We start from the raw sequence: 22,491 nt of genomic DNA on the forward strand, positions 1-22,491 counted from the left end.
GGAAATGGTTCTAGTGCACTTGCTTAGCCAACTCAAGGACTTTTGTAGATATTTTGCTAATATTCACTCGTCTGTGTCCCTCAGTAGTGGTTAAATGTGTTGCCATTCTCTCCAGGACTTAGTAGCATTTCTGCTGTGTTTTATGTATGAAAGGGTTTTGTTTACACTGCATTTACATTTCATTTTCATGTTGTGAGTTATCTTTTAACTGACTATCAGTGCATTGCTCTCATGGCTACTGTGAGTATCTTACTGCTCTTCTTCTCGTAGGCAGTCCAAAACTCGGTGGAGCTCACGGCCAGGTACGTTCCAGGCAGGAGGAATGTAGTGGGCGACAAGCTAAGTCGCCGGAGTCAAATCCTAGGTACGGAGTGGTCTCTGCATTTGGATGTAGCAGACAGGCTATTTCACCTTTGGGAAAATCCATGTTAGACCTCTTCGACTCTTGCTTCAACAAAAAGCTGGCGGTCTACTTCTCGGTGGTCCCAGATCCTCTTGCTCTGGCAGAGGACGCTCTACAGCATCCTTAGGACTATCTCGAGGTGTACGCCTTCCCTTCATTCTGCCTGATCCATCGGGTCTTGAACAGAGTAATGAGCTATCAAAATCTCGAGTTGAACGTAGTGGCACCTCTGTGGCCTCAGGCGGAGTGGTTCCCAGACCTGTCCCTTCTGTCAGATTCCGAGAGAAATCCCCCCATGGCAGAACCTCCTTTGCCAACCTCGTGGAAAGGTTCCACCAGTCGATAGTCCCTATCTCTTCACAGCTGGAGACTTACCTAGTATATCCTGCGAGTGAGAGGCTCTTCTTGCAAAGCTGCGGGCCAGATGTCCAACTGTCTCAGGAGATCTTTGTCAGCAGTTTACCAGGGCAAGTGGGATTGGTCTCGTCAATGGGCTTTCTCTCCACTCGGAACTTCTGTTCAGCAGATAGCGGATTTCCTGATCCTTCTCAGGGATGAGAAAGGTCTTTCTGTCTCAGCTGTCAGAGGATACAGGCTGCCTTGGGGTTTGTTCTGTGCCTGAAGGGCATGGATGTCTTTTCATCTTGGGAAATCTCATTCAGAGTTTTGAATAATCCTGTTCATCTAGAGAACTCAAAACCTCCTATGTGGGATCTTACTCTGGTCCTGTGTAGTCTCACTCAAACTCTATTCGAGCCACTACATTGATCGTCTGACAGGAATTTGACTCTGAAGACAGTTTTCCTTGAAAAGAGTTGGAGAGCTTAATGGTCTGAGTTATGGGGTGAAAAACACCAGGGATTGGGGGTCTGTATCCTTCTAATTTGTCCCAGAATTTGCGGCCAAGATTTCCCTCATTTTCTATTCTCTCACTGAATGAGTTTGTAGACAGTGATCCACAGGAGTTATTTCTGTGTCCTGTCGAGCTCTGCACTGCTATCTAAAAAGGACTTATCACCTAAGGCCTAGGTGTCATAAACTTTTTGTTAGCATGTGTCAGTCCAGAAGGTAGGTGGCCAAGAATACAATTTCATTCTGGCTGTGTGAGGTGATTAATCAGGCATATTCCTCACCTGCTAGTTCAGTTTCTCAGTCAGTGCAGGCTAGAGCACATCATCAGAGAAATGGGCTCCTCTCTGGCATTTAAGAAGAACTTGTCTGTTCATAGGATTTGGAATGCTGGTTCCTGGCTTCAGCAAACCATGTTCTCTTCTTTTTACCTGAAGGGCATTGCCCACAGGACCTTGGACACTTTTTCCTTGTGTTTAGTGGTGGCTACCCAACATAGCTCATCCAGTGCCTCTGGCGGAATAGTTTTTATCTTTCGTAAAATGATTGTGTGGAAGAGAGAGTGAGTGAGTTGGCTGGTATCCTTGCTGGGTTGAAGAATAGACACGTCATATGCTGGAACTGGTCTGATACAGGTGAGTGCGGCAGTCATACTGGTTGCAGTTGTTTGATTTGTTCCTGTATTATAGACATCTGCTTCTCAGTTGTGATTATATATCAGTTTAGTCAGAATGTGTTATTTTTATTTTCTGTATTGGTGAAATGTGGGCTATGATCAGTATGTGGGAAATGTGTTTGATTTTAGAAAAATGTCTTTATGTATTTAAGTTGTGTTGTGATATCACAGAAGACAAGATGGTGGTGCCGTGGGGTGGAAAGGTAAACAATAACAGTGTGTGCTTTAGAGGACATGCTAAACTGGTGTTTGGTAGGCTAGGAGAGAGCTCCCTGTCTTATAGGAGTTTGTGGGTTGTAAGTCATGTTGTGGTGTTCAAAGTCTTAAGCAGGAGTATACTGGGACTGAGGTAGTGAACAGGTTGATAGATTGCCTATTTGTGTTACAAAGGAAAGATTAGGCTAGGAAATTATTCAAACTGGTAGCAGTAGCATGGTTGACTAAAGATGGTCGGATCAGGTAGGGAACAAAGGGAGATAAGATGGAGAAGGGATTGTCTGAGATTTAGCATGATACAAGACAAATACAAAGGATGGAGAGCCAAGTCAATGATTGGCTAGTGGTGTGTGGAGAAGAAGTAAAATATCCGGGGATAGGGATAAGAATGAGCTTAAAAGGGAAAGCCATAGAAGTAGCGGAGGGAATAGATAGAGTTGAACTTGAGGGTACAGAAGGTTAAAAAATAATCCTATCCAAACTAGATGAAGTTAATCTAAAAGACATGCTAATGGAGAATTAGAGTAAAATGAAAAACTATTTTAAAATAGGAAGAATCTAGTGAAAATATGAGATTATTTTTAGTTAGGATAAAAAGGCAGAATCAGAGTGTAACAGAACAATGGGGAAAAACATGCTTGAAGGAGAAACTAAGGGTTTTCATGTATTGGAACAAGCAAATCTCACAGAAAATAAAAAAACAAATAGTATTAGCAGCATGTGTGCAAGGAAAGTTAGAATATAAAACTGTCACAAATAATGAAAAGAATATTTGAAGGATTAGGGAATAAAGAGGAACAAGAATGGTGGGGGTCAGAAGGCAATGTGAATTCTAGGAGAGTGAGAAAACCAGAAATATTGGGGAAAATGGAACCAGGGTAGTGGTGGAAAAGTATATCTTAGTTTTACCAGACCACTGAGCTGATTAACAGCTCTCCTAGGGCTGGCCCGAAGGATTAGATATTTTTACGTGACTAGGAACCAATTGGTTACCTGGCAACGGGACCTACAGCTTATTGTGGGATCCGAACCATATTGTATCGAGAATTGAATTTCTATCATCAGAAATAAATTCCCCTGGTTCTGCATTGGCTGAACTGAGAATCGAACTTCAGACCACCAGATTGGTAGCCGAGCGCGAAATGCACTCAGCCAACTTTAAACCTTGAAAAAAATCATATAATCAGAGAAGGTAAAGCAACATAATATGCAATATCGAATTTGAATGGCATTAAGATAGGGATTGTCCTCAAAATTTTCAAACTAGGAAGAAAACAGAAACAAAGGAACAAGAAGAAAATAAGTACAAAACAGAAGCTGGGCCACAAGAAGTTTATGTAGAAGTAATAAAATAGAGGAAGAGTTGATGAAATTTTAGACACAGGATGTAAATCGACAGTTTGCAGGGAAGTGTTACTAGCACGCATTGTCATGGGTTTGAGTCAGGAAGATTTGAGGAGAATGAAGAATACCAGGACAATCTAATAAAAAAGTATTTAATTTTGATTAGTCATCATATAGACCCAAAGGAGTAATGACAGTACCAGTGATATTGAAAAACATGAAGTTTTATTTGAGACAGAAATTCTGCAGGGTGATATACTATGGCTAATGGTGAGAAAACCATGAGCAAGATGGGTGTGACCATAAATTTGAAAGAAAATTGTGTTATAATAGAAGCTTTAGGGGAAATGAAGGTAAAGTTAAGAGAAGACAAACTTTGGTCTAGTCTTAGAAGAATAACATTATCTATAAGAAACTATATCTGTAATTGATATGTTTTTACCTCTTTTTCTAAGAACATTTATATTTATTTTTGTGACTTTTAAACAATATAAATTTAACAATATAAAGATTATCTTTGAATTTTTTCATTGGAAACACATTGCCTGTTTTCTATTTGTAGAGCGTATATGTCTGGAGCACCCACATCATAGCCTCCCAGTTGTTATGGCATTGGCAAATGCCCATGCTGATGATGATATTTTGAAAGACTCCCGTAGCAGCAGTAGCCGGAAGAAATTACAGCAAGCCCAGGGGGTTGAAGAGGTAGTTATTCTCTATTCCTAACTTCCTGTTAGATTGTGATTTATTTTTATACAGACCTGTTATTAGATTGTTTTGAAAAGTTTTTTGTTCAGTGAAGTATTTTCACTACATTTCTTTTCTGTAGATGAAGGTCAGGTTCTTACAGAATATTCCACATTTTGATGTTTGGTTAATTATTAAATTATTTAATATGAAATTTCAGTAGTTTTGGTGAATTTTTGTATTATAATAATTGGTCCTGTGAAGCAAGTTTGCAACTGCTCCCCAAACAAGTGAATTTTGCTGCTTCTTCAATTAAGCCTAATGTAAAAAAAAACAAAAGGGAAATGCAAAAGCATATCTCTATGCATGATTAGCTCGCACTCCAGGAAGTAATGTTCTAAAGTACCACTGAGAGGTAAATATATAAGGTGTTAAGAATACAGTACTCTCTTCCGTGCACAAGCAGAGCCAAAGGGTGACAAAGGGAGCAAAATGCATGCACCATGTTCATTATACTAACCTTGCTTATCAAGTTTACCATGTGCAAACTCCTATAGAAATCATAAAAGCATGAAGAATATAGTTTGCTGTTATAAATTTAGCCTTGTAAATAAATCTTATACTGTACTCAAGTAAGCAAAATATCCCTGTCTGACATTTATTATTCCCATCATCTTTATGCATTAGACACCTATCGGTTATTGTATAGACACACTCCTTCAGTTGATAAAACCAGTAAACAAAGAAGTAAGCCAGGATATAGTGACCATATGTTTCAGATCTGTAGCAAGGAAAATATCCAAAGGAAAGACATCCCTCCCTTTAAAGGGTAGTACTAATGCTATGTATTTAAGAAGTGGGAATTCATATAGTTTTCTTTCATTTTTATAGGCTTATTTCTTCAGTGGTGTACTAAAAGTTAAAATTATCATGTATAATTTTCTGTTTATTCCTAAAAACCCCAAAATTGGAAAGACCTGTTTTGCAGGCTATTTCAAAATGAGTGATACTTAGTTGGATTTTTATCTGTATACTCCTAAAAGTTTTCATAGTATCTTTATTTTATACTTGATACAGCCTAAAAATTTAATTTATTTGAACTCATTTCATAACAATAATGCAAAATGTCACATAATGCAGTACCTTAAACTAAGTAAGGTAACTGAATTTGGTTCTGGTCTAGGTCTTCATCAGTCTGTACCCTATTCCCATGTGATTTCCACAGTCTTGGAATAATTTAGTAGTTGAGTCGTTAGCCTAGCAAGTGGTTGAGTTCTTAGCCTAGCCTAGCTAGTTCAAATCTGCCTTAACCATCTTCCTAGCCTAAGTAGTTGAGTTCTTAACCTTGCAAGTGGTTGGGTTCTTAGCATAGTCTAGTTGTTTGAACCTTGCTTTCCAACTTAGCTTAGCCCAAGTTATTGAATTCTTGTGTAGCAAGCCTTAAGTGGATAATCTAGCCTAGCCTAGCCTACGATGGGTGAGCTAGTTCGAACCTTTCCCTACTGACTTAACCTAGCGTATGTGGTTGGATCCTAGGCCTAGCCTAGATTGTTCAAACATGTCTGTCCATCTTATTGTAGTGTAAGTGTTGTAGTTCTTAGTCTCTCCCAGCTGGTTTGAGCTTATGTTTTTTTGGGGGGACCTATTCTTCAAATTCCCAGATGTTCTCTTGCTACTTGATTCTGCAAGAATATTTTTGCATTCTTCAAGAGTTTGGGATTGGGTTGGGTTTGATTCCTAGCTTAACCGACCTTTTCATCCGAGTAACCTGATCTGTAATGTAACTCGTATCCTGGTGTTCTTATTTCCGAAGTAGTTAAGATCCATCTTAGCTCTGTGATATGTTGCTCAGGAATGCCGCCATGGTGGTTCCTTAGTCAAGGGGGGGTGTCCTATCATCATATGATGTCTCTTCTTGTGGCAGGATCACAAGCTCATAAAACAAGTGGGCAAAATCCCCCCTACAAAGGTCACTACAAATACACTACCACCTTGAATCCTAGTTATTGTGCTACCCCCGTTGCTAAGAATCCCATTTCCTCTTAACTACGCTTACTTCATGCATCCTCAAAAAATCTATCCCTATCAAAAAGCAAGCTGGCATATCACTTTCTTCCATGATTACAAAGTTATGTACTACTTCCAAATCTCCCAACCTAACCTTTAACTGCACCTCTTCCCACACTAAAACACTTCCTTGTCCCAATCCATGTATTCTCACACTTGTACACCACTTTTTCACTTCCCAGTCACATCTCTCCAGTTCACTTACCACTGACCCACTCACCAAGGAAGCTTGTGCCCCTGCATCAACCAAACCACAGTACTCACTTCATTTATTCTGACAGTTGCCGCCATTTTCCACAGTTGCCGCCATTTTCCCTCGGTTCCCATGCACACACACATTCACTGCCATGTCCACCCAGTTATCCACATCACAATCATCCTCACCACATTCATCCTCAGCTATCTTCCCACTTCCGTACTCCTGATTCAAAACCCCTTCATAGTCCCCTTTCCTAACCAACCAATTACAACCGCGTTCCCTGCACTGAATCCTCAAAACTGTGATCATAACAAATAACTCCAGCTGCACCATCAGACAACCCAGAACTCACTAACAGCCAATTCAATCGTTAACCATCCATCCACCAATTACGCCCTCTCTCTCTCTCTCTCTCTCTCTCTCTCTCTCTCTCTCTCTCTCTCTCTCTCTCTCTCTCTCTCTCTCACAGAAAACCAAAACACAAATACATAATACATGATCTCAACACCAATACAAACCATGAAACACTCTCTCTCTCTCTCTCTCTCTCTCTCTCTCTCTCTCTCTCTCTCTCTCTCTCTCTCTCTCTTTCTCTCTCTCTCTCTCTTAATCCTCAAGGACGTTGTCAAATGGAACTCCCATAACTCCTCCATACTTTGATGAGCAGCATTCTGATTGTGTGTCATCATAAGGGATCACCTCATAGGTCGTCTCCTCTGTTGAAGATGCATGTTTCCTGGGCAGCTCAAGGACTTCTCCCCAGTCTGCAGTGCAATTACTTTGACAATGCACAAGTTGACAGTAGGATTTTTAGAACTTATCTGTGCTGAGTATTTTGTCTTTGGACATCCCCCTTGGGGTATCCTATTATCACTTCTGGCTGCTTGGAAAGACCTATGTTAGACCTCTTCTCTGCGACAAAAGCTAGGGGTCTTTTATTCATGGTCCCAGAATTGTTTGTTGGAGAAGGTGACACCTTTCTGCCACCAACTTCACTCATTGACAGTCGAGATGCACCAGTGGGTGATTGACAACTCTGTTGAGCTCATGGCCAAATACATTCCAGACAGGAGGACTGTGGTTGCCAACAAGCTAAGTCGTCAAGAGTCAAGTCCTAGGTATGGAGTGGTCTCTGCATCAGGATATAGCAGACAGCCTGTTTCACCTTTGGAGAAGACCAATGTTAGACCTCTGCTTGTTGCTTCAACAGGAAGCTAGAGGTCTACTTCTCGGTGGTCCCGGATCCTCTTCTTCTGGCAGAGGACGTTCTACAGCATCCTTGGTACAATCTCGAGGTGTACGCCTTCCCTCTGTTCTGCCTGATCTGTCAGGTCCTGAACAGATATGAGTTCCAGGATTCTCATGATAAACCTAGTGTCACCTCTGTGGCCACGGATAAGATTGGTTCCCAGGCCTTCTGTATCTTCTCTTAGCAGTTCTGAGACAAATTCCCCAATGACACAACCTTCTTTGCCAGCCTCATGTGTAAAGGTTCCATCAGTCGGTAGGATCTCTATTGCTTCACGGCTGGAGACTCCATCAAGTATCTCCTGAGAGTGAGAGGCTTTTCTTGCCAAGCAGCAGGCCAGATGTTCAGCTATCTCAGGAGGTCTTCGTCAGTGGTTTACCAGGGCAAGTGGGCCATCTACTGTGGATAGGGTTGTTGACGGGGTTTCTCTCCACTCAGAACTTCAGTCAGCGGATAGCAGATTTCCTGATCTTTTTCAGGGCTGAGAAAGGTCTCTGTCTCAGCTGTCAGAGACTACCAGGCTGCCTAGGGGGATGGTTCTGTGCCTGAAGGGAGTGGACATCTCTTCATCCTGGGAAATCTCGTTGTATAGGAGTTTCAAACAATCCTGTTCACCAAGAGAACTCAAACGTCTGATGTGGGATCTTACTCTGGTCTGAGTAGATCTCACTCGAGCTTCTGTTTATTTGAACAACTATGTTGATCGTCAGACAGGAATTTGACTCTGAAGACAGTTTTCCTCGAAGAGAGTTGGAGAGCTTAGTGGTCTGAGTTATGACGTGAAACACACCGGGGGTTGGGGGTCTGTGGCCTTCGATTTGTCCCAAAATTTGTAGCTAAGACTTAAAATCCCTTGGTTCATGATGGCAGATTTGCATCATTTTCAAGTCCCTCCCTGAATGAGTTTGTGGAAGCGATCCACAGGAGTTTTTGCTTTGTCCTGTCGGAGCTCTATGCTGCTATCTAAAAATGACTCCTTAACCCTCTTACGCCGACTGGACGTATTTTACGTCGACATTTTTTGTCTCCCGTGTGCCGCCTGGACGTATTTTACGTCGACTTACAAAAGTTTTTTTTTTAAATTCGCGGAAAAATACTTATAGGCCTACCAGCCTAAAACTTTTGAATCACCCGCCTTGGAGGATGCTGGGAGTTCACGGATCAAGGTGTTGTTTTGTTTACAATCGTTCCGCAGGCGCGCAAGCGCGAATTTCTTTCTTACCGCACTAAAAAGTATCTGTGACACATCTCGGAAATTATTTCATCACTTTGACATAATTTTTGTACCATTGTAAATTAGCCGTTACATGAAGTATTATATATGAAAATGTGCGCATTTTGTGTAGAATACAACAATAAAATACTCATGATTGTAGCTTTTATCAGTTTTGAGATATTTTCATATAAATAACGATAATTGCCAAAATTTCCACCTTCGGTCAACTTTGACTCTACCGAAATGGTTGAAAAGCGCATTGTAAGCTAAAACACTTATATTCTAGTAATATTCAATCATTTACCTTAATTTTGCAACAAATTGGAAGTCTGTAGCACAATATTTTGATTTATGGTGAATTTATGAAAAAACTTTCCTTACGTCCGCGCGGTAACTCTTCCGAAAAAAATCATACATGCGATTGTGGTAATGTTTGCACCATTTTAAAATTAGCCGTTATATAAAGTTTTATATATGAAAATGTGTGCAATTTCATGCACAATACAACTAAAAACAACCCATGGTTGTAGCTTTTATCAGTTTTGAGATATTTTCATATAAATAACGATAATTGCCAAAATTTCAACCTTCGGTCAAATTTGACTCTACCGAAATGGTCAAAAACCGCAATTGTAAGATAAAACACTTATATTCTAGTAATATTCAAGCAAGTTTCACCTCATTTTTGCAACCAAATTGGAAGTCTCTAGCACAATATTTCGATTTATGGTGAATTTATGAAAAAAATAACATTTTCTTTACGTCCGCGTGGTAACTCTTCCGAAAAAATCATACATGCGATTGTGGTAATGTTTGCACCATTTTAAATTAGCCGTTACATAAAGTTTATATATGAAAATGTGCGCAATTTCATGTAGAATACAACTAAAATAATTGAAGGTTGTAGCTTTTCTCATTTTTGAAATATTTGCATATAAATCACGATAATATAAAAAAAAACCACGTTCGGTCAACTTTGAGACCCTCTACCGAAAATGGTCGAAAAACGCAATTGTAAGGCTAAAAACTCTTACAGTCTAGTAAATTATTCAGTCATTTATCTTCATCTTGAAACAAATTCGAAGTCTCTAGCAAAATATTTAGATTTATGGTGAATTTAAAAAAAAATCTTTCCTTCCCTCCGCGCACGGATTCTCCGCCACAAATCTCCGAAATGCGTACGTCCCATTCTCGGAATATTTGCTCCGTTTCATATTAGGCATTTCATAGAGTTTTATATATGAAAATGTGCGCAATTTCATGTAGAATAAAACGAAAAATATTTGAAGGTTGTAGCTTTTCTTATTTCCGAAATAATTGCATATAAATAATATATATATAAAAATATTCGACATTCGGTCAACTTTAACTCGTCATATATGGTCGAAAACTGCAATTGTAAGCTAATACTCTTACAGTATAGTAATATTCAATCATTTGTCTTCATTTTGAAAGAAATTGGAAGTCTCTAGGACAATATTTAGATTTATGGTGAATTTTTGAAAAAAAAAAAAAAAATATTTGTTTACGTCCGCCGCAGCGTTACGAATTCATGCATTATTTTGTGATAATATTTTCTCTGTGTTGCTTTTATCGTTTTACAATGTGTTATATACCAAAATGATCGCAATTTAGTGTACATTACACCGAAAAAAAAGAAACTTGTTACCTTTAACCGTTTTGCGCACAGCGCGATTTGAATACAATTATATATGAAATTTTGTTTTCATACAATCAACTTACCTGTCAGATATATACATAGCTAAGACTCCGTCGTCCCCGACAGAAATTCAAATTTCGCGCCACTCGCTACAGGTAGGTCAGGTGATTTACCGGCCTGCCCTGGGCGGCAGGACTAGGAACCATCCCCGTTTTCTATCATATTTTCTCTGTCGCCGGTGGTATCAACATTGTTGCTATTACCTCCTGACTTAGATTCTTATTTCATCCTTTGATCATCGTTTATCGGCTTTTTGGTGACGTATCTGGATCGTGTTTTTGGCATTCGCTACTGTGGACTGTTTTTGGAATTGCTTTTTGGATTTTTCTCAGTATGTCTGATTCAAATGTGAGTGTGAGAATGTGTGTGAATGTAGGCTGCAGGGTGAGGATACCGAAAGCTTCGGTTGATCCTCACACTGTATGCCGTAAATGTAGGGGGTTCAGTGTTTCTGCTACTAATACTTGTCATGAATGCGAGGGATTAATGCAGAAGAGTGGAAGACTTTAACTTCTTATTTGAAGAAGTTAGAGAGGGATAGGGTTAGACGTCTGAAAGGTGTGAGTTCAAGGCCTATTGAGCCTTTTATTGATACTTATTCTAATCCTAATGATTTAGATTCTCCCTATGTGTCTAATTCACAAAGTTTACTTTCGGAATCGGCCTCGGAAATCGCCGATCTGAAAGCTATTATTCGAGACATGAAGTCCAAAATGGCGGACTTACAAGGTAAGGCTAGTGAAAGTGAGCATTACAGTGAAGTGAGTTCTCCCAGTGTTGTGGAGGGGGCGTTTTTGATCGTCCCTGCGACGCTCCCAGGCCTAGACCTCTTCCAAGCTCCCATGCCCAGAGAGAAGGAAAAGTCGAAAAGCCTTAAGGAGGTCGTGGGGAATCCGCAACGGTCAGACGTCCCTTCAGCAAAGCTCTGTTTCGTGGCAGGCTGCTCAATTGGGCGCTTTAGAAAAAGCGTCCTTCGTGAGTGTTTCTCATCCTCTCCCTCTCCCTCACCTAACGAGGGTTGAAGGAGTCGGATTTATCGAGGCCTCTGAAACGGCATTTGAAAAGAAACCCTAAATTTGGATTCGAAGCCCAGAGCGTTTCTCAAGATGACTCTCCCTCTTCTATTAAGAAGGCAAAGGTGGCGTCAGCGTCACCCGACGAGGACGCGAATAACCCTTTCCTACTTCTCCCCCGATTGATGACAAAAGGCGTCATGCAGTTGACGTGGGAGAAGCTTCAAGGAAGATTATCATGGCAGTACAAGAACACTGGCCTCTTTGGTGGGAGTTTTAGCGCCTCGTAGGAAGGACGTTGCGCTTCCAATCAAGAAGTCTCGTCCTCTCTCCCCCTGCTAAGCGAGAAGCGTCATGCAAACGTGAAGCTTCTAAACATATCACAGAAGCTTCGGGTTCGAGAGCGAGATCGGGAGCTTACGGAAGACACGTAACGCCAGAGAGACGTGAGACTCTTAGACATGAAGCGTCTTTGAAAGCTGATTGTAGACGCGGAAGCTCCAACCAATATTTTGGCGCCAGTTAGGACGCCTTTTGAGAGCAGAGCGTCTTCCAGGCGCGAGGCGTCATCCGGACGTCAGCAGCCACGTAAGTCGGGAGGCGTCAGCCAGGACGCTTGGCGGACGAGAAGCGTCATCCAAGCGGGAAGCGTCTTCTATTTATGGAGAGAAGCCTGAGCTTTTGGCGCCTTCCAGGGCTATTAAATCGGGGAAGAGGAAGGAATATCATTCCCTTAGCCCCTCTCCTATTAGGAGTTTGTCTCCTCCAGAGGAAGAACGTACGGAGTTGGGAGCGGAGACTCATTTAGATCCCGAGTTAGAAGTAGACTCGGACGAAGAATATCAAGGAAGAGAAGGACTGTTGAACTATAAATTGTTCCGATACGTATACAAACCCCTCGGTCCTTTAACAATAGGAAGTAGCTAGCGGCAGCTGGAACGGTCGTAAGCTTCGAACAAGGGGAGAACGGTAGTTAACTGCTTGTCCGATCGTCGCGCGCCGCGCGACTGGGAGGTAAACAAATCTCTTTTGCTTTCGGCCGTGTGTGGGTTAGGACGTGTTCGCCATCGCTCTGCCCGCTTGTCGTTTGCTTCAATTCTTGAGTATTTGGTTTCTATTTCTGTGTATCAGGAGTGATAGTAAGTACTTTTTCTCTATTTCAATTGATTACAATGAGTGAATCAGAGGAAATTGAAATTTCACCGCGCCCTCCAGTCGCCCGTAGAGTGTGTCCCGGGCTGGAGGGACGTAAATGTGGGGGGTTCAGGTCCTTTGTGGAGGTGGACCCCCACGAGGTTTGTACTCGTTGTCGAGGGCGAGAGTGCTCTCGTAACGAGCCATGTATGGTTTGTATGAATTGGTCCGAGGCGCAGTGGGTGCTGTACGAGGGCAGGAAGAGACTTAGGCCGGCCAAGAAGTCATCGGAAAGTCCAGTGACTCCTTTGGTGACGGACACTTCGTCCTCTTTCCTGCCTCCCGGCCAGCCCCCACGGTTTGCGCCTTCCCCTGCGGGGGGGGTAGCGGAGTCCTTTTCCTCTCTCGATCTGTCGAGTGTGGAGGAGGGCGCCCGCTACCCGGACGTACAGTTGTATTCGGGGTCTTCGGTCCGCTCTGGGGGGGGAATTTCGCCCCCCAGGCGCGGGGAAGCCCCTCCTATTAACCCGACTCTTGCTTCCGCAGGTGTGCCAGCAGCGAAGGACGACTTGGGACAGGTGTGGGAGTCGCTGGGACTGCAGGGAGTGCCCAGCATCCAGGGGTTGATACAGCGGTTGGCGGGGTCGGCCGTGGTCACTCATGGTGCGGTGACCACCACGACGACCACATTAACTACCCCTGCGTATGAGATGCCACCACATCTTGTATATACGCCTCACATAATGTCGGTGACACCCACGGTGGCAGTACAAAAACCAATTGCCGCCGTTCCAAAGAGGACGATGCCACCACCACCTGGTTTTTTTCCATTTTTTCCTTTGCCGACCCCGGACTTCCGCTGCCCCAAGAGTACCCCCCTGGACCTGCCGCCAGTGCCACGGATGTCGGTGACTGTCGACAGGACGCCTGGCTCTCCCTTAGTACCTGCCGTGCCTGCCGTACCTGTGGCCGCTCCAGCGACTCTTTCCATTTCAGGTACACATTCAATTTCAGATGTTCCTGCTGTTCCTGCTGTTCCCGGACCTGTTCCTGCCGTTCCCGCTGCTGGTGTTGCTGTAACAGTTTCAGGTCCTTCCGGACAGGTTGGCAGTCGGGCCCTGTTGCTTCGGCAACTGCCCCGGCCCCTCCCCTCCTGGAGGAAGACCTGACGTCTGTCCTGCGGAGCCTGGCGAAAGAAGAAGAGGAAGAGGAAGAAGGTGTCGTCATCGTCTTCATCGTCTTCTTCGTCGTCTGCTGCCTCTCCTTCCCCTTCGACTTCTAAGGCCAAACAGCCGAAGAAGAAGAAGGTTGCCTCCTCCCCCCCTAAGAAGACTCCTTCGGGATCTTCTAAGGGCCCGGCTCGCTCAGGCGAGCTGGGGAGCTCTTCTGCTGGTCCTCCTGTTCCTTCGGGTGCGGGGCCCGTCGCTTCTTCTGCAAAGAAGAAGTCGACGGGGACCAGAGGTGCATCAGCTTCGGCTGGTGCGTCCTCACCTGGTACTAGTGGTTCTGCCGCTAAGCCAGGTTCCGTCTCGGCTGCTTCTCGTTCCGACGAAGAAGCACCGAGTGGACGCTCTTCTAAAGAGGACCGTCCAGCCAAAGTTTCGACGACCGAGCTCGCTCGCCGTCAAGACAGCGGCACGGAGCAGAAGACTGGCGAGAGTCGTGCACACGGCTTCTCGCCAGGCCACTGGACGCTCTCGCAGCGACCAGCCGGCTGCTCGGGCTGACGTGACGGTCACTGACCGGCCACGGGTTGAGGCGAGGAAGGAGTCCCCACGGCCGCCGGTACCAGCCACGGCTAGTACCAGCGGTTTGACGCGCCGAGAGGACGCTGGCCGGTCTCGACGCGAAAGGGAGCCTAGCAGGTCACCCGTCCGCCGCTCCCGATGGGACCAGGCGGAGACGGTGACCAGCGGCAGCTCGCCTGACGCTAGAGAGCGGTCTCGACGTTCTCAGCCGAGCCAATCGCCCCAGGCGGCGAGCGGCGACGCTAGGCCTGCTGCTAGACCGTCACCGCGGGTTGACGATCGGGCAAGCAGCCCTCTACGCACGCTGGTCCTGCCGCGAGCGCGGGGGGAGCGTCAGGTCTGCCTCTCCTGTACCTTCAACCTCCTCGGGCTATACCGGGAGGAGCGAGGTAGGTACCAAGGAGCGATCACGAGAGGTGCGCCGCTGCGTGACCCAGCTATGACGCCGTACCGGCTCAGGCACGGTCATAGGACCGACCAGGACGTACGCGCAAGTAGTTGGAGGCGACCGTCAGGGTGGGTTCTGTCGCTGTTCCTCCTTCATCTGAAGGAGGAGTATCGAGGGATATGCTCTTGTTGGAGGGACTGGACGGTCCTACTCCACAGGACGCTGTGACGCCCGAGATACAGAGGAACTTCGCGGAAGTCATTAAGCTGATGCGTCTGCATAATGGCCTCGCGGAAGGATCGCCGCTACCACCATCAGAGCCCACGTCCCGGCTCGAGTCATTTTGGCCGGTCCCAAGAGGGAGCCCAAAATGATGATGGGGTTGCCACGGATCAGAGCTTGCGGACTTAGTCCATGGATCAGGTGGAGTATCTCGTCTCAGGACGGGAGGACTCGCTAAAATCCGGACGGTCCTCTAAGCTGCTTCCCTCCTCCTCTACAGCGGCAGAGGCGTTTCTACGTGCCATCAGAAGACCCGATACTGCCGAAACAGGTTAACCCGGAGTTAGCGAGGCTGACTCCAGGTGTGTCCCTGCAGCAGCTCCTGTCGGAGAACCTATGGTTTCTCGCAGCAGGAGGCACTTGCCCTGGAATCTACCGCTATGGCAGCATTCCAGGCAGTTTCCTGGTTGGATTTGTGGTCCCTCACAATATCCAAGGTGGCGGCCGGCGGCTCCGGGAGTTCTGCTCTCGAAGACGACGCTTCCTTCAGGAGACTGTGCCAGTCTGGAGGAAGAGCAATCTCTTACCTCGCCCATCAGACTGCCCCATAAACCCTGTGGGCCAACTTGGTTCTTCGGCGTCGCTAGGGACGCAGTCCTTACGTGTTGACCAAGGGGGCGGCTGGGCGTGAGGCGGCACTCGGGCTAAAGAAATGGACCTCTTAGGAGTTCCCCAGCTCTCTTTCCTGGAGAGATGGTGGACGCTGCGGTGGAAACGGCGGCGCACTGACGAGAGTGAACCGCTTAGTCCACCAGGCAGTCTCGAAGGTTTCTGGGCAACCTCGAGTAACTGCGGCCAAACCAAAGAGCTTGGCTAGCGCTTCCACGGCGGCGAAGACGGTCGCACCGTCCAAACCCCGTGTGAAGACTCCAGTTGTTTTATTTCGACTTCTGCGAGAGGAGGCCGCAATCAGCCCTCCTCCCAACCCTCCTTTCCCCGAGGAGGTGCTGGAAAGAAGTCGAAAACGAGGAGGGAAACGCTAGGGACGGCGTTCCCCCTCACCTGCTGCCGGAAGTGGGGGGGTGCCCTGGCGAGCCATTTGGGCGACTTGGCAGCGCTACGGCGCCGAGAACTGGATAGTAAGACGTCCTTCGGGAGGGATATCTACTACCCTTCGAGTCTCGGCCCCCCTCATCTCCAAACCGGTCCATCTACAGACCTATGTCCGGGGATCAGCAAAGGACAACGCTCTTTCGACAGGAGATCAAGACCATGCTGGCGAAACGAGCTGTAGAAATAATCGTGGAGGACCAGTCACCAGGCTTTTACAGCCGCCTCTTCCTAGTGGAAGGAAGGCATCGGGGGTCTGGCGCCCGGTGATAGACCTCTCTCCCCTGAAACCGCTTTCGTTCGCACGACGCGGTTTCACGATGGAGTCGGCACGCTCAGTGCTCGACTCGATCAGGGTGGGGGAACGATTTCATGCTTTCGGTGGACCTGAAGGACGCGTATTTTCAAATACCCATCCATCAGTCCTCCAGAAAGTACCTCCGCTTCATCTTCGACGGGACGGTGTACCAATTCAGGGCACTTTGTTTCGGTCTCTCAACCGCCCCACAGGTGTTCACGCGAGTGTTCACTCTGGTGTCGGCTTGGGCCCATTTCGAACGGGTATTACGTCTTCTGAGGTATCTCGACGATTGGCTGTCCTGGCGAGCTCCGCTCGCAGTTGCTACAGACAGAGATCGACTCCTCAAAGTTTGTCGCGATCTGGGGATCGTGATAACTACGAGAAGTCCGATCTCGAACCCAAGCAGAAGATGAAGTACCTGGGTATGCTGATAGATACGGTAGCAGGGCAAGTCTTTCCCGCAGACTTGCGTATCAGCAAATTCAGGAGGCAGCCGGCCGGTTCCTGTCGCGGCAGGAACAGGCAGCACAGCAATGGCAAGTCGTGATCGGCCATCTGTCGTCACTCGAGAAGTAGTCCCTCACGGGCGTCTTCACCTGCGGTCTCTCCAGTGGAGGCTAAGGGAGAGTTGGTCTCAGGCCAAGGATCCTCCTTACTTTCCCGTGGCTATCACGGACAAGGTGAGGCAGGACCTAGCCTGGTGGCTCGACGACAAGAACCTCTTTAAGAGGAGTGCCCATACGCACTCCCCCCCCGGAGATGCTTCTGTTCTCAGACGCATCGCCGAGGGATGGGCGCACACCTGGAGGAGTTGCTGATCGGCAGGTGTGTGGGACCATCACGAGAAGCACCTTCACATCAATGTCCTGGAACTCAAGGCGGCGTTCAACGCTCTCCAAGAGTTTCGGGACCGCTTGATGGGACACTCAGTGGTGTTGATGTGCGACAACACCACAGTAGTGGCATATGTCAACAAGCAGGGGGGGCTAGTTGCTCTCTTCCGCTCCATCAGTTGACGGTGCAGTGCAGGTGCACGAGTGGGCCACGGCTCACTCGATAGAGCTGTCAGCACGCTACATTCCAGGCAAGAGGAATGTAGTAGCAGACAAGCTCAGCCGTCGGGATCAGGTGATAGGGACCGAATGGTCTCTACACCAAGAGGTGGCGGAAAGGCTCTTCAACCTGTGGGGGCGACCGGTCGTAGACCTGTTCGCCACCCGGCACAACAGGAAGATACAGGTGTTCTTCTCGGCCGTGCCGGACCCATGGGCAGCTGCAGAGGACGCTCTCCAACACCCTGGGACAACCTCTTCGCTTACGCCTTTCCTCCCTTCTGTCTGATTCGGAAAGTGATCAGTCGAGCGCTGGTCACTCCCAATCTCAGAATGATCCTGGTGGCTCCCAAACGGCCGCAAGCCGTTTGGTATCCGGACCTGCTGGCCTTCTTCTTGCAGACGCACCGAGAGAGCTACCCAACTGGCACAACCTTCTAGCCCAGCCACACGTAGAACGGTACCACCGCGCAGTCCAGTCCCTTCAACTTCACGGCTGGCTGTTATCCACCATCTCTTGCGAACGAGAGGCTTTTCTCGTAGCGCAGCAACAGAGATGGCTGGACACGTCAGACAGTCCTCTGCAGCTGTATACCAGGGGAAGTGGGCCGCTTCTGTGGTTGGTGTCGTAGACAGGGTTTGTCTCCTCTCAGAGCCACTCTTCAGCAGGTAGCGGATTTCCTCGTGTTTCTTCGCCGAGAGAAGCTCCTCTCAGTACCCACAGTCAAGGGATATAGAGCCGCTCTGGCTCTCGTCCTAAAACTGAGGGGACTGGACATCACGAATTCGTTCGAGATATCCTTGCTAATGAGGAGCTTCGAAAGGTCTTGCCCACCCAGGGAACTCAGGCCCCCTGCGTGGGACGTGACTCTCGTCCTTAGGAGTCTGACTCGAACACCGTTCGAGCCACTCCGAGAGTCGTCAGACAGGATCTGACCCTCAAGACCCTCTTCTTGCTGGCCCTGGCATCGGCGAAGAGAGTAGGGGAACTACATGGCCTTTCTTATGATGTTGAAACATACCAGAGGCTGGGGATCTGTGACGCTCGATTTCGTCCCGAACTTCGTAGCTAGACTCAGAATCCGTCGATCCCTGACGACAGGTTTCGAGTCTTTCACGATCCCCTCCCTGCTGGACTTTACAGATAACGATGCGGATGAGATGCTGCTTTGTCCTGTGAGGGCGCTACGGCGCTATCTGAAGAGAACTCGACATCTCAGGCCCTGAGTGTCGACGCCTATTCGTTAGCACTGGGGTCACCAAGAAAGAAGTCCTCCAAGAACACGCTTTCTTTCTGGCTACGTGAGGTGATCAGGAGAGCGTACGAAGCTGATGGTAGCGACGACATCCGTACGCTCCGACCGAGAGCCCACGAAGTCAGAGGTATCGGACCCTCCTTAGCGTTCCGTAAGAACTTCTCCGTGGCGCAGGTCCTGAAGGCGGGTGTCTGGGCCAACCAGACCACCTTCACGTCCTTCTACCTTCGGGATATTGCCCACAAGTCCTTGATACTTTTTCTTGGGACCTGTGGTGGCTGCTCAACACGTTGTGTAAGCTTACCCAGCACCCGAGCAGGCAGAACAGCATCGATTCTGGTATGACTGGGAGAATGAATGAGTGAATGAGAGAGTGACTGGCTTCTCTTCAACCATCTTTCTACCTCCTACCTGTGGGCAGAGGGATACGGTCGTTACCTTGCTGGAAAGGAGTCCGATGCAGGTAAGCTATTCAACAGACTCCATCCTATCTCTTTAATTAGAGATAGGAGTAAATATCCACCACTTCTCCAACAAGGGGGAGAAGTGGATGCCAACATGAGACAAACCCATTACTTTACATTTGCTCATGTAAAAGAAAGTTCTTACAATGCTGGTACGAAGAGATACGCTTGCCTCTCTCTTAGTACTCGGCCCAGAGGTCTGACCATTGATCCTGCGGTGCACCCCGATCAATCGGACAGAGGCTTGGATCCCTCCCTCGCTCTTACGACCAGGGAGGCATTCCAGGGATGGACGAACACCAGTCTGTTCATCAAAAGACTCAGGATTCCACCCACCAAGAAATGAGTCTTCCTATTGTTAAAGGACCGAGGGTTTGTATTACGTATCGGAACAAATGACAATTTGTCGAAAATTGCATTTTTCCTAACTATACAAACCTGAGGTCCTTTAACATAAAGTCCCTCCTCATGCCACCCCTCACTCTGCGTATTTTGCATGGGCCAAAGCAAAAGTGATTTGTTTACCTCCCAGTCGCGCGGCGCGCGACGATCGGACAAGCAGTTAACTACCGTTCTCCCCTTGTTCGAAGCTTACGACCGTCCCAGCTGCCGCTAGTTACCTTCCTATTGTTAAAGGACCTCAGGTTTGTATAGTTAGGAAAAATGCAATTTTCGACAAATTGTCATGTTTTGACTGCCTTGCTTCTAGAGGAGTATGGAGACGACTTGACTCCTGCCGCTCCTCCTTCTCCGCGCTCTCTGTTTTCGAGTGCCAAGACGAAGAAGTCTTCGTCTTTTCTCAGAATGAAGCCCGCCATTTCAATGAAGAGGGCTCTGCAGTCCTTAGACTCTTGGATGAAGTCTAAGAAGGACTTAGTCAGAACGGTCTTCTGCATGCCTCCAGCGAGACTAGCTGGTAAAAGAGGCATTTGGTATCAGACGGGAGAGAATATGGGGTATTGCTCTTCCGTCTACGTCAGAAGCGGACTTTTCGACCTTAGTTGACGCTTCACGTAGACAAGGTCTGAACTCGGCACGTATTACTTGGGGCATTTCTGAACTGGACCATCTCCTCAAGGGACTCTTTCATGTATTGGAAGTTTTCAACTTCTTAGATTGGTCCCTTGGGGTGATGTCCAAGAAAGCCCATGATTCTGAAGGAATCGAACCAGAAGTCCTTTTGTGCATATTGTCTTGTATAAGACAAAGCGGTAGCAGGATGGCTCGTTTGAGATCTCCTCTTTGTTTGGAGCAGGTCTTCTAAAAAAGAGGACGGTATATAGTGCCTTTTTAACCAAGGCAGTCTCCCACGCTCAGAGGGCAGCGCTGCTGTATTCGCCTTTGTCTGACTTTTTGTTCCCTTCTCAGTTGGTGAAGGACATTTCTCGTTCATTAACTGAGAAGGCGACTCCAGGACCTTCTGACGCAGTCAGCAAGGAAGAAGAAGCCTGCTTCTACACCTGACAAGAAAGGACCGAGTACATCGGTTCAGCCCTTTCGAGGTGGCCCTACCTCCAGACCTCCCGCAAGAAGGAAGGCTCCTGAGAAGAGAGGTTAGGTCTGCCTTTCGTCCCTTTAAAAAGAGAAAGTGATGCTTCTCTCCTCCAAGCACCAGTAGGTGCCAGGCTCCTGGGATTTGTGGAGGCCTGGACACTTATAAACGCAGACGCGTCATCGTTGTCTGTAATAAGGAAGGGATATCGTTATCCCTTTCCTGAACACTCCTCCCCTCAACGTCAATACCACGGGAACTACAGCCAAGTACAAGGATCCTGTGCTGAGGGATACTCCTTCAACTCTTTCGATCGATGGTGGAACAAATGTGGGACAAGAGAGCGATAGAACTAGTACTGGATCAAAACTCCCCGGGGTTTTACAATCGCCTTTTTCTGGTTGCGAAGGCCTCGGGAGGCTGGAGACCAGTACTAGACGTCAGCTCTCTGAAACAAATTTGTTCGGAAGGAGAAGTTCTCGATGGAGACTTCGCCTGCCCCATGTCCTTGCGTCATTGCGACAAAGAGATTGGATGGTGTCTCTAGATCTCCATGGAGACGCCTATTTTCATGTCCCGATCCACCCTTCATCGAAGAAGTACCTCCGTTTCATGACGGGGGGAAGGATCTTTCAGTTCAGAGCCTTGTGTTTCGGCTGTCCACAGCTCCTCAGGTCTTCAAACAAGCCTGATGAAAAAATGTTGCGAGGTTTCTTCACCTCAAAGGAGTAAATATCTCTCTGTATCTGGACGACTGGCTCATCAGGGCCAGATCAGAGAGACAGTGCTTGGAGGACCTGACGTTAACTTTAGATCTGATCAAAGCGTTGGGATTGCTCGTGAACCTCGAGAAGTCGCAGCTGACCCCCAGACAGAACTTAGTCTATCTGGGGGTTCAGATGGATTCTCGGGGTTTTCGAGTATTTCCTTCGCAAGAGAGAATCGCAAAAGGTTTGCAGATAGTCTCTCTCTTCTTAAGGAAGGAACAGACGTCGGCGAGGGAATGGTTGAGCCTTCTAGGGACCCTTTCCTCGCTCGAACAGTTCTTCCCGCTAGGAAGACTTCATTTACGTCCGCTTCAATTCTTCCTCAAGAAGTCTTGGAGTTGGAAAACTGGACAACTCTCGGACGCCTTTCCCATTCCAGTGGAGATAAGACCGCACCTGGAATGGTGGTTGCCCCTTTGGAAGAGAACAAAGGGATCTCTCTAAGGACCCAGACCCAGACCTAGTGTTGTACTCCGACGCGTCGGAGAAAGGTTGGGGAGCAACATTAGGCTCGAAGGAGGTGTCAGGCACCTGGGAACCAGCGCAGGTGTCTTGGCACATAAACTGCAAAGAGCTCTTCGCCGTGCATACTGGCTTTGAAGAGTCTAGAACCTCTGGTGTCGAACAAAGTAGTGCAAGTAAACGTGGACAACACCACCGCACTTGCCTACATTCGAAAACAGGGAGGGACTCACTCCTCGTTCCTTTACGAACTGACGAGAGACCTTTTGCTTTTGGACGTCTCACAGGAACATCTCCCTTCTGACAAGGTTCGTTCAGGGAGTAAAGAATGTGAGGGCGGACAGACTCAGCAGGAGGAACCAGGTCCTTCATACAGAGTGGACCCTACACGAGGAGGTGTGTCAAGATCTCTGGTCGCTGTGGGGGACACCTCATGTGGATCTCTTCGCCACATTC

The 22,491-nt window shown here is 47.2% G+C and overlaps 1 protein-coding gene across 1 annotated transcript in view; it reads left to right on the top strand.

Annotated features, from left to right (window-relative positions):
• The window catches only part of LOC135224734 (serine-protein kinase ATM-like), a 117,504-nt gene that overhangs the window by 14,272 nt on the left and 80,741 nt on the right, over window positions 1-22,491 (top strand). The window contains exon 5 of the mRNA XM_064264047.1: window positions 4,051-4,193. Coding sequence (XP_064120117.1) covers window positions 4,051-4,193 — 143 coding nt within the window. The remainder of the gene's footprint in view (window positions 1-4,050; window positions 4,194-22,491) is intronic.

The sequence above is a fragment of the Macrobrachium nipponense genome, chromosome 12 (assembly GCF_015104395.2).
Source record: "Macrobrachium nipponense isolate FS-2020 chromosome 12, ASM1510439v2, whole genome shotgun sequence".
Lineage (NCBI taxonomy): Eukaryota > Metazoa > Arthropoda > Malacostraca > Decapoda > Palaemonidae > Macrobrachium > Macrobrachium nipponense.